The sequence below is a fragment of the Balaenoptera ricei genome, chromosome 9 (genome assembly GCF_028023285.1).
Source record: "Balaenoptera ricei isolate mBalRic1 chromosome 9, mBalRic1.hap2, whole genome shotgun sequence".
NCBI lineage: Eukaryota > Metazoa > Chordata > Mammalia > Artiodactyla > Balaenopteridae > Balaenoptera > Balaenoptera ricei.
In genome coordinates, this window is record NC_082647.1 from 29,098,150 (window position 1) to 29,111,102 (window position 12,953).

A 12,953-nucleotide genomic window follows, 5' to 3' on the forward strand; every position below is an offset into this window, starting at 1 on the left:
AAAATATTATTAGATCCGGATAAAATTTTTATCAGGCAGGTTTTCAAAGTGGAGAATGTGACAAAAAATCCCTACTAACCTTTAAGATGATGCCACTGAACATTTTCTATTAATACTTTTCCAACTAAGAGTTTTGCAAGTATTTCGTTCATTGGCTTTTAAAGAGCTACCATATTTAGTAATAATTATTTTTGATTAAAAAGCCAAAAAACAGAGATCAAGGGCTTTCATATTTTTACTGGCAAAATATGTACCCAATTTTATTCTGCATGATAATAAATCTAACTAACAATACTCTGTTCTATTAACCTGAGGAGGAATAAGTGCCTGAGAAGTGGTTTTATTGTTTAGTTTTATGTGAAATAGAGAAAATATGAAATAAACAGGAGGAATTTAACAAGTACAGTGATATACTGTAATAATGTTTATAAGTTTGTATTTATATTTTCATTGGTACTGTGTAGATTGCTTTGCCAAATAGGCAATAAGCTAGTAGAACTTAAATATTACTGTGTGATTGACAGGATGCTTGTTATTTCTTGGATAGAATCTGAATATACTCATTTATATGTAAATTTATGGAAATTCATTTTTTTGTGATCGTGTAGTCCTAGCACCAAAGTAAAACACCAGAGCCAGATTCTTAGAAGACCCAAAGTTGAGTTTTGAGTACAGTTTCAGTTTTTGCTCACCATATAGACATTTAGCTGTTTCGATAGCTTTTACACCTAACAATACCATTGAAACTTATTTCTTCCCCTGGCCTTTCCTAGACTCTACTCTTTAATGTAACATATGGGTCACTTTGACTTAGTTTAACGATAGCCATTTGGGAGATGTGGACGTAAAAAGAATAGCAACCTTACCTTTTACTAGGGGACCCAAGACAGAAAATCATAGAAATATAAAGATGAGTAGAATAAAGTCCACTAAATGTTACAGAGGGATAGCTGAGTGCATATAGAGGAAGATCTGGATTTGGGGGAATCTGGGAAAGCTTCTTGGAGGAGTTACCTTTTCAGACATTTCTTTAAGGAAGGTATGATCTGGATGGGGGTGGGTGGGTGAGGGACTATTTCAAGTGGAAGACACGGTGAGAGTAAAGGTTCACAAATGGAAGAGTAAAGACTGTGAGTAGAGAATTACAATAGCTTCTGTGGTCCCCATATATGGTTTATGAAGGAGATGCAAGGAGGAAAAATAGAAAGGTTAAGTGAAGGTCATATTGTGGAGAGTTTTAAATATGATAACAGGATGAATTTATTCTGTAGTCTTCAAGGAGTCATTGATCATCTCTGAGAGAATAATCAGTGTGATGTCTTCACTTTAGTGCAGTTCAAGGTACATTGGAGGGACGGTTGGAAAAGAAAGTTTCTGACTAGTTTCTCCTGTTTTTAAGCTTGTTGCCTTATGTATTGCATCCTCTTGTGGCCAAGGCATGCATTGCAAGCAAGGTCAACATGATCACTGCAAGCTACATCACCCCGGTGCTAAAAGAATTAGAAAAGAGGTAAGTTTCAGTAGGTTTTCAACAAAGTAGCTCCATGGAATTGTTTTTATTTTTCTATCCAAATTTTCCTTCCTTCTCTTTCCACCTCTTTCAGTGTGGAAGATGCTGGCATCACAATCATTGGAGAATTGGGATTGGACCCTGGTCTTGATCATATGTTGGCAATGGAAACGATAGATAAGGCCAAAGAAGTGGGAGCCACGGTGAGCCCAACTGACACCCAAAGGTCCATTTAGGAAAATATTAAGAGGTCCAGATTTTTGTGTACAGAAATAATCTTTCTATAATTCTGGTTAAAGAAACTACTGTATTCTTTTTTTAAAGGTTATACTCCATTTAAAATTATTTTAAAATGTTGGCTATATTCCCTGTGTTGGATATATTCCTTGTAGCTTATTTTATGCATAATAGTTTGTACCTCTTAATCCTCTACCCCTCCTCCCTTCCCTCTCCCCACTGGTAACCACCAGTTTGTTCTCTATATCTGTGAGTCTGCTTCTTTTTTGTTGTATTTACTAGTTTGTTGTATTTTTTAGATTCCACATATAAGTGATATCATACAGTATTTGCCTTTCTCTGTCTGCTTATTTCACTTAGCATAGTACCCTACAAGTCCATCCATGTTGTTGCAAATGGAAAAATTTCATTCTTTTTCATGGCTGAATAGTATTCCATTGTATATATGTACCACATCTTCTTTATCCATTCATCTGTTAATGGGCATTTAGGTTGCTTCCATATCTTGGCAATTGTAAATAATGCTGCTATGAACATTGGGGTGCATGTATCTTTTCAAATTAGTGTTTTTGTTTTTTTCAGATATATACCCGGGAGTGGGATTGCTGGGTCATGTGGTAGTTCTATTTTTAGTTTTTTGAGAAACCTCCGTGCTGTTTTTCAAAGTGAATGCACCAATTTACATTCCCACCAATAGTGTATGAAGGTTCCCTTTTCTCCACATCCTCACCAACATTTGTTATTTGTGTTCTTATCGATGACAGCCACTCTGACATGTGTGAGGTGATATCTCACTGTGGTTTTGATTTGCATTTCCCTAATGATTAACAATGTTGAGCATCTTTTCATGTGCCTGTTGGCCATCTGCATTTCTTCTCTGGAAAAATGTCTATTCAGGTCTTCTGCCCATTCTTTAATCAGGTTGTTTGTTTTTTTGATGTTAAGTTATATGAGCTATTTTTATATTTTGAATATTAACCCCTTATCAGTCATATCATTTGCAAATATTTTCTCCCATTCAGTAGATTGTCTTTTTGCTTTGTGGATGGTTTCCTTTGCTGTGCAAAAGCTTTTAAGTTTAATTAGGTCCCATTTATTTATTTTTGCTTTTATTTCCTTTGCTTTGGGAGACAGATCCAAAAAAACATTGCTGCAATTTGTGTCAAAGAGTGTTCTGCCTATGTTTTCCTTTAGGAGTTTCATGGTTTCTGGTGTTACAGTTAGGGTCTTTTGTCTATTTTGAGAAGAAACTGCTATATTCTAACTCATACTTTGACTAGAAATTTCAAGTAAAATTTTGAAACTGCAGAAATATTTGTATGGTAAAAAAAAAGTCCAAGCCTTAACAATAGATTTTTAGAGAAATAGATGCTGCTATAATATGTATTTTGGTTTGATAAAAGATTTTAGACTGCTTTGGAGATTCTATAATAAGGTTTGACTTTTAAAAGTGGGAAAAATTCTTTGTAATATTATCAACCTGTTGGTATATAAAGTATCTTTTACACATAAGAAAGAACTATTGTACATGAAAATGTGATGACTCAGATTAAACCTAACCTAACATAATATATATATAACCTAAAACAGGTTTTATATATATATATATATATATACACATATGTAATATATATAATCAAATATAGAATCAAATTAATTAAATTATATATCATATCAAGTAATAATATTTTATATTAATCACATATTAATTAATACTAATAATTATACATATATAATCAAATTATAATGAAGTATATAATTTGAATTAAAAGTCAGGAGGCACTGACCAAGCAGAATTGAACTAATAGTTGGATTTTTAACAGAGCAAAATGTTAGCCACAATCTCTAGATGATTAAAAAATATATATACATATATAAACACACATATATATATATAAAAGTATAACTGACTTAATCAAATGGTGTTTGGCTTTAAGGATGTATTTTTGAAAGCCTCTGTAACTTTAAGAAAGGAGAAACTGTAACAGGTTTACCTTATTTGTGTCATTGTACTCAATTAATTACTCGGATAGATTAGGATAGATTATTCTCCGTAACTAATTGTTAATTTCCCTAATTTATTGATACTTTATTTTACAGATTGAATCTTATGTTTCCTACTGCGGTGGCCTTCCAGCCCCTGAACATTCAGACAATCCTTTGAGATACAAATTTAGCTGGAGTCCAGTGGGAGTTTTGATGAACATAATGCAGCCCGCCACCTACCTGCTCAATGGAAAGGTGAAGGCCCATCATCAAAGCTTTAGAGATACAAACCTGCAATAACTGCCTAAGAAAGTCCACACACTTTCTCCCCGATACCAAGGCCCTTTAATGCTGGCTGTGCCGCTTGCCCTCCGTTCTCTCCTCCTGCACTGTTTCCCAGTGTGTGTTTTCTGTTCCATTCCGTGTGGTCTCCTCACGGTTCCCAGCAAAGCCCAGCCTCATTCTTTCCTCTTCGCCCTCTCGCAAGTTGTTTCTGCCGTTGAAACACTCACTTCTTAACTTCTCTGCATGCGTAACTACTGGTCATCTTGCAATTTATTTCAGCCTGACAAACATTTACTGAGTCCCTACTATGTGCTAGACTTGGGCCAAGGCACTAAAGGTTGTCATGCTGAATGAAGTTTCTGATCTCAGAGTACTCACAACTAGAATGGGGGTGGCTCTCGGAATGGAGGGTGTGATGGGTCAAGGAAGGAAACTCAGATTTCTTCCCAGCTGCTGTGTGGCAGAACGTAAGAGCGCTCTGAGTTTAGTACTATTTTCATCATTTTACTCTAAGGAAACTGTGGCGCAAAGAGAATGTTCACAGTCATGCAGCTGGGATTCAAACCCAGATCTAACTAACTCTAAAGCCTTTTTTTCCCCTTTTACCAGATCGCTTCATGGCAGGAAAGGCAGACAGTAGAATAAATAGGTATAATTCAATGAGAGAAGTTCCAAAGTATGCTAAAGTGCCACAGTGATGCAGAAGAGAGGTCAATTGACTTTTGACTTGACCTTGGTGAGGAGGTCAGGGAGAGGAAAATGAACAGGGAAGAGAAGATGTGCTCAGCCTCGAGGGATAAGAAGGTGCCAGCCTGGCAGAGTCACTGCCGCTCATGACTGTGCTGGGCAGTGTCCAAATCACATCTGTCTGCTTTCACAGTTTATGCTCTTGACTGTAAGGGAAGACTCACATTTAGGAACAAACATAACTAGACCAAGGGTTCCTCTTTATATTTTGTGCCCTAAGCACCTTACTCACCTCACCATAGTCCCAGCTCTGCAGGGAGTGATGAATTACTTGATCAGATGTGGGTCTTAAAAAGATAATTCTGGCAGCAGTATTATAAGTTCTCAGTGTATCTGTGATCTAAATGTATTTCGTGTAGAAACAGGAGCCAATTGAAAGAATTTCTTAAGGTGAATGTCATTGTCAGCCATTGACTTCTGTACCTGTAAGCGCGGCTCACAGCCTTGGCTGAACACTGGAATCACCAAGGCACTTAAAAAAATCCTGATGTCTGGGCCTCATCCCCAGAGATTCTGATTTGCTTGGGCTTGGGGATCTTTAAAAACTTCCCAAATGGTTCTAATGTGCAGCTGAATTTGAGATAGACTGATTTAGTGACCAGAGGACCACAGCTGCACTGAAAACACTACTGGACAAGCAAGACACTTGACCTTGATTCTGGAAAGGCACATTCACACGTTTCAGGATGTGAAACAGGACCCTTGAGTTCCGGTCCAAGTGCTGACATCCCTCAGTGTCACCAAAGGCCAGGCAATCTAGTTCTCCAATTCTAAGAATCATGAAGGTTTGGGTCTCAGTCTCAGGTTCTACCAGGCACACATCCTTTTCTATGGCACTGCCGATCTCCTCTTCAACTGCCCCTCCTACCTTCTGCAGTCATGGAACAGAGACTGGCCTATGTTTGGTATAAACTCACATGTGAATGCAGGAAGAATTCTTGCTTCAGTTGGGCAAAATGCTTATTCTCAGGAGGCCGTATAAAAGATAAAGAAGATAACAAGGAGAAGGTCAGTGGAGTGCAATGTGTGCAACAGAAAGAGCACGGAACCTGGTACCAGTGTGTCTGGCTTGGTCCTCTAGCTCTGCCATTGCTGGCTGGGTGGCACTAGAACAATCATTTCATCTCTCTGAGCTTTGGGCTCCTTGCCTGAAGATAAGCATAATCACACCAGCCTTGCAGGGTTCTTGCAGTAGGGCTCAGTGAGGTCATATAGATTACAATCTGCTAAACAGCAGATCATCAGGCATGTCCTAAGTCCCTAGCAACTATTAGCTGCATAAAGAAATTAATGGTGGTAGGAGCTCAGGAAAAGCAAGAGGTTATTTTCAGGCAGCAAAAGTTGTATTTGTTGAATTTGAAGTTTTTCGCTTTTATCCTGAACTCCTTTTGTAAAAGAGGAGTGCTTTTTGCATCTCCCTGACACTGTGGAGGACACCAAGAGAAAACACGATGCTTTTCTTTTCTTTGCTAAAATCATACTTTTTTCAAGGTCTCCTCTTGTGGTTGCAGCTCTTCCTGACCACTCCAGCCCCTGTTCACTATTCTTTTGTCTGAACTCCCACACTTCGGTTGTCTGTGTCTAACATTTTTTCCGGATGCTGTATTATTCACTCAGTAATTCAAGTGTGTCAGTCTGTCTCCTAACCCAGATTGTTAAACATCTCAAAACCTCTCTTGTCCCTCCATCGCCTCTGTCACCATCACCCTCCACCATGGAGCAGGCCTTATGTAATACACAGAAGCATCACGGGGGAGCCAGGTGACTTCTCTGGCTTCTGCTTTAAGTTGAAATCTTAAACTTTTCCAGCAACTCAGGCAGTGGCCTAGGAATTAGGATGTATCTCATTGGAAATAACTGCAAGGATGTAGGACAATGAGATCTACCTCTGGTACTATTGCTAACTTCTAACTTCTAATCCTGTTTCTAATGCATCTGATTTCCTTCCACATGTTTGGAGCCAGTGACTGTGTCTTCTCTGAGTTCTGTTCCCTCCATGGGTGGTGGGACATTGGTGACACCTGGGGGTGACGTGGCAGACCTTCGCCATCATCGCCTTCAGCCTCCTATCCCAAGCCACTCCCAAGCTAAACAAATACACTAAGTAAGGATCGTGCTTGCTCTGCAAACACAGCTTTGAGATAGGTTTTCTGGCTCCCTTCCTATTGCCTGCCCCTCCCTTGACTGCAGCACCCAGCCTTCCCTTTGTAGCTGCTGCTCTCTATTGCCTGCAGCCATTCTTTTTTTTTTTTTTTAATTAATTTATTTTATTTATTATTTTTGGCTGTGTTGGGTCTTCGTTGCTGCACGCGGGCTTTCTCTAGTTGTGGCAAGCGGGGGCTACTCTTTGTTGCAGTGCACGGGCTTCTCATTGCAGTGGCTTCTCTTGTTGCGGAGCATGGGCTCTAGGTGCGCGGGCTTCAGTAGTTGTGGCTCACGGGCTCAGTAGTTGTGGCTCACGGGCTTCAGTAGTTGTGGCTCGTGGGCTATAGAGCACAGGCTCAGTAGTTGTGGCACACAGGCTTAGTTGCTCCGCGGCATGTGGGATCTTCCTGGACCAGGGCTCGAACCAGTGTCCCCTGCATTGGCAGGCGGATTCTTAACCACTGCACCACCAGGGAAGCCCGCCTGCAGCCATTCTTAACTCAGTTTTCAGGTGCATCACTGGTGGCATGATCAGGAATGCTGTACCCAGTCAATTAATATCCTTTTCAAACTACTGATCCACAGATGAGCACAGTTAAGGGGACGGTATGGTATAGTAGAAAGAACACGGACATTGGAGTCAAATAGACCTGGGTTTAAATCTGCCCCTGGGTGACTCTCTCAGCCTCAGTTTTCACCTCTGAAAAGTGGGTCATTGCGTGGATTAAAGGTAATGTATAGAAGGCACCTGGCACACAGTGGGCCCGCATAAATGCTTGTCTGTATATTGCCTGTGTTAAATGTCTTGTTGGTTTAGTAATCCAGCTTATTGTCAGTGGTTCTCAGTGGTCGGGGGACGTGTGGGTGTGGGCGCACGTGTGGGGAAGAGTCACACTTAGAGCAGTCTGCACCAGCAGCGAGTAATGAGCTACTGTTTCTGCTGGGAGTGGGTCTTGGATATAATCATTGTTGAGTCAGAAAAAAATGCATATTCTCTGCCAAATGGATAAATATGTCTCTCTTTCTTATCTAAGTCATATAGGACAGGGCTTATTAATGAATCCTGTGATAGGACACTAGAAATACAACTCTGAATTGATATCAAATGACCCAGTAATTTGGGGGTCAAGTTGCTTCAGCAGCCGTCAGTCTCTAAATGGATCATTACCGTTCAGCTTATACTTCCCTGTTTTCTTTACAAGGATCTCATGATAGACTTAGGAACCAGCTGGTTTATTTCTGATTAGTACAGTGCTGGAATATAGTGGTCTTTATTGAATTTTTCTTTAAAAATCCCTAACCTGCAAACAAGTAAAGCAAACTTTAGAATTGCCATAGGTTGTAGAAGAGAGATAGATGGGAAGACCCTAAAAGTAAACATTTGCCTTTTTATTAGACTTTTAAAAAAAATTTTAAATCCTGATGGAAGAAATTTGTTTTAAAGAAAAAGTACAGAAATGGCTCTTCAGGAAATGTTTATTGTGAAGTTCAGAAGAGTTTGACAAGAAACTTAAGTGAAAAGCATTCCTCACTTCCTTCTGATTCTCACTCTTGGGATTTTTGATGGTCCTTGGTGCTCTTCAAAGTGAGCCTTTGACTGCGGAGGCCCCTCCAGGCGTGACTCTGTGGTCAGCACTGGCCGTTTCCTTCTGGGGCTTCAGCTATACACACACATACCTTTCCATTTTCCCTTTCATACCATGACATACGCAGAACTTCCCTACAAATAAACCCTGTGAATCATTAAGTTTAGCCGAAGACTCCTTTGAGCAAATTACTCACGACTCCACCAGAAGGTACGTCACCAGCTCCCTTGTGCAGTGTTGTTTCGTGCAGCTTTTAGATGTGGTCAGAGATTGTTTCCAGTGGTGCAAGCAGGACAAAGTCTAGTTCCACCAGGGTTCTCAGCCCTGATTTCATTACTCCAGAATGTTTTCCATGATCTCAAGGATGATCATCAACCTCACAAACTGAAAGAAAAATTTAGCCCTTTAATCAAAATTAACGGAAAAAAATGCTTCACTGCATTTTGATTGTGTGTGATGGGGGTAGAGATGTAGGAACGAGGATTACTGAGAAATCAGAAGAGCTTGGGAATCGGTGACATACCTTCTCAGAGGCAGTAAGATCAGGAGGTAGCATTTGTTTTTTGAGTTTCACTGTATGTTCATTGCATTGCCCTTCTTGTGAGAGGGCATCTCCCCCACTCCATTTCCCAACATGCACACGTCGGTTGACTAGTCCAGGCTGTGAGCGCTTTGTTGTTGCTCTACTGCAGCTCCTGGGTCTTGGTAGACATTAAGTAAAGGCTTGTTCAGTGAACAAAGGATTGCACGGAGGCAGGAGTTGAATCTTATTCATCACTGTCCTTATTCCCAGGTGTGATCCTGGCACACACATAGCAGGTGGTCCGTAAATGCTAGCTGTGTGAATGGATGTGCAAGACTGGTGCCTGATGTAGCTAGCATTCAAGAAGGGGGATGGGAGTGAAGAGAAAGAACAGAGTGAGAATATGGCCATTGCTGTTTGAGCACAGAAGCCACTTTGAGTATCTGTTGCTTATAGCGTATTGTTTATTTAAAAACAAAGCAAAACTCTAGTGAGACATAATCCAGTGCCATCTCATCCAGGGGCAAGGAAAAATCAGAAACAAGATCTGAGTAAAAAACGAAATGCTTTAAGTCAGATTTTAAAGCTTGGGAGAACAATGGCCTTGTGAATTATGATATTAGTAGAACAGCTTGAATATGGGATGTTGATTAGCGTAGTTTCATTAATTTTTTTTTTTCAAATCCCCTATTGCTTTCTTGTAAAACCTGGATTTCTTTCTTATGAAAATAATGCAGGTAAATCCAAAGAGGAATACACACTGTCTTAACCCCATGTGTGCCTTTTCAATGTTCCTCAGGTTGTGAATGTGGTAGGGGGTGTCTCCTTTCTGGATTCGGTTACTCCTATGGATTATTTCCCTGGATTAAATTTGGAAAGTTATCCTAACAGAGACAGTACCAAATATGCTGAGATTTATGGCATTCCGTCTGCTCACACTTTATTACGGGGGACGCTGAGGTACAAGGTAAGTGGCTCTATTTGAGATGATCATGTTGCCTGTTTTGATATAAGTGATGTGAACACTTAATTTTTCTTCATAATTGAAATAATTAAGATGATAAACCAGACTGGCACCCCTATGCTTACTATTTACAATAACCAAGATAAGGAAGCAAGCTAAGTGCCCATCAATAGACGAATGGATAAAGAAGATGTGGTGTACACACACACACACACACACACACACACACACACACGCGCAGTGGAATATCACTCAGTTGTAAAAAAGAATGAACTCTTGTCATTTGCAACAACATGGATGGACCTGGAGGGTGTTACGCTAAATGAAATAAGTCAGAGAAAGACAAATACCATATGATTTCACTTATATGTGGAATTTAAAAACAAAATAAATGAACAAATGTTAAAAAAAAAAAAAAAAGTCACAGATACACAGAATAACCAGGTAGCTTCCAGAGGGAAGGGGAAATAGGTGAGGGCTATTAAGAGGTACAAATTTCCAGTTACAAAATGAATGAGTCACAGGTATGAAACGTAGTCAATAATAATGTAGTATCGTTGTATGGTGACAGATGGTAATTGACTTATCATGGTGATCATTTTGTAATGTATAAAAAACAAAAAAAACCAAACCAGATTGGCATCTGTTTTCTCAGGGCTCTTTTCTTTCTTTCTTTTTTTTTACTCTATATGTAAATATTTTACTTAAAAATTGGGAGTTTTTTTTTAACATCTTTATTGGAGTATAATTGCTTTACAATGGCGTGTTAGTTTCTGCTGTATAACAAAGTGAATCAGCTATACATATACATACATCCCCATATCCCCTCCCTCTTGCGTCTCCCTCCCACCCTCGCTATCCCACTGCTCTAGGTGGTCACAGAGCCCCGAGCTGCTCTCCCCTTAGGGCTCTTTTGATTGACTGTTTCAGGAGACAACTCAAAGTGGCTGGGGCAAAAAGGGAATTTTTGACTCATGAGAAGGGGGGGCAGGTGAAGGGTCAGCTTCAGGTGTACTGAGGTTTGAGGGTTGTGACCTCACTGGCACATAGTAGTTTCTCTTCACCTCTCAGCTCTTCCTTCAAGCATTGGCTGCGTCCCCTGTTTCACAGGGATGGCAAGATGGTGGCATCCTCTTAGGTTCAAATCCAGTGAGAAAGAAAAAGTACTTCTTCACAGCCAGAAGTAGAGTTTTTGTCTCATTAGCCCCTGAGGTCAGTGCAATAAAAGGTGGCAATCGGCTTTGGCCCCTGTTTTATGTCGCCAGTGCTGACGATGTAGTCAGTGTCACTTTCCCCAAAGTGAATCTGAAATGTTTTTACCACAAAATGGGGTGTCGCTACTAGGACCATAAATACGAATGTCCAGTACACATTTTTTTTTTTTTAATTAATTAATTATTTATTTATTTATTTGGCTGTGTTGGGTCTTCATTTCTGTGCAAGGGCTTCCTCTAGCTGCGGCAAGCGGGGGCCTCTCTTCATCGCGGTGCACGGGCCTAGTTGCTCCGCGGCATGTGGGATCTTCCCAGACCAGGGCTCGAACCCGTGTCCCCTGCATTAGTTGGCAGATTCTCAACCACTGCGCCACCAGGGAAGCCCTCCAGTACACATTTTTAAAAATTTTTTTATTTTTTACTTTTTAATGTGAGAAACCTTCTTTAACCACAAACCAGGTCATGTTTTGTAAAACAATGTCAGTCCCCATACATAATATTTGCTGGTGCCTTCAAATTTGGCATTAGAGAAATTAACGCCTCCTAAGCCATGTGTAAAGAAAACATGGGTATATTTTTTAAAGCCTATTTTTGAACAATATTACTTGTGTAAATGAAAATCTTTCATACTAGTTGATCTTGGTTCTAAATAAAATAAGTCCTTTATACTCCTGAACACCAGGGAACGGCAGTGAACATAATGTAAGATTTGCAGTGAGTGAATCTGAATAGTTCATAGGATAAATGAGTAGTATAATGGGGAATCTCCTTATATTCTCTTCTCCTCAAAAACGCATAGAAGTGCAGTTCCTTGTTCTTGTCGCCAAGGAAAAGCATGAAAATTCTCTCCCCCGCCAACTCTTTTTGGTGCAAGAAGCACCAGAGAAGCAGGGGATGGATTTCTGCTGATGGGGTCTGGGGAGGAAGTATGCTTTTAAGCACAAGAGGGGGATAGGTAGCAGGGAGATATAAAAGACCCCCTAAAATAGGGCTCTTGCTACTGTGGGAGCTCCATCATTCCAAGTGCAAAGTCTTTACATGAGTCAACGAGAAGCTTGTTGAGAGAATTTCAGATCTGGAATGAAACTTAAGAGGTCCTCTGGTACAGTGATATCATTCTGCAGAAGAGGAAACTAGGGCTTAAGTGAAGTGACTTACATCAATTATTACTAAAGCAAATTGTCTTTTAAGTTTCTCTTGTTGGTATCTTTTTTGTTTGAACGACAAAGTTTTTGGTTTTCAATTCTGTCATTTGGAGCATTTCTGCACTTTGGAAAATGTCATAGCTGTCCTTGAAGCCTGAGGGTTCAAAAAATGCAACGCAACATTTCCAAGCCAAATACCATCACATACTAACAATGAGCACTGTGAACATGGCAACTCACCTCCCTGTTCCGGGCCTTTTCCAACCATCATTCAGGATTAAAGAACTAGGAAGGATAAATTACCACATAATTATAATCTATAAAAATACTGGCCTAGAGCACACTAAAAAACTCTCAATAAATAAATATTGGGCAGTTGCTTATGAAAGTCAGTAAAGATGTACTTTTTAAAAAATTTTTTATTTATTTATTTATTTTTATACAGCAGGTTCCTATTAGTTATCTATTTTATACATATTAGTGTATATATGTCAATCTCAATCTCTCAGTTCATCCCCCCTAACCCCCCACTTTCCCCCCTTGGTGTCCATACGTTTGTTCTCTACATCTGTGTCTCAATTTCTGCCTTGCAAACCGGTTCACCTGTACAA

General features: G+C 39.8%; 1 protein-coding gene across 5 annotated transcripts in view; it reads left to right on the forward strand.

Moving 5' to 3' along the window:
* AASS (aminoadipate-semialdehyde synthase) overlaps positions 1 to 12,953 on the forward strand; it is a 67,397-nt gene that overhangs the window by 42,655 nt on the left and 11,789 nt on the right. For all 5 annotated transcript variants that reach the window (XM_059933513.1, XM_059933511.1, XM_059933510.1 and 2 more), the window contains exons 16-19: positions 1,400 to 1,510; positions 1,605 to 1,713; positions 3,848 to 3,988; positions 9,819 to 9,986. In XM_059933513.1, coding sequence (XP_059789496.1) covers positions 1,400 to 1,510; positions 1,605 to 1,713; positions 3,848 to 3,988; positions 9,819 to 9,986 — 529 coding nt within the window. The remainder of the gene's footprint in view (positions 1 to 1,399; positions 1,511 to 1,604; positions 1,714 to 3,847; positions 3,989 to 9,818; positions 9,987 to 12,953) is intronic.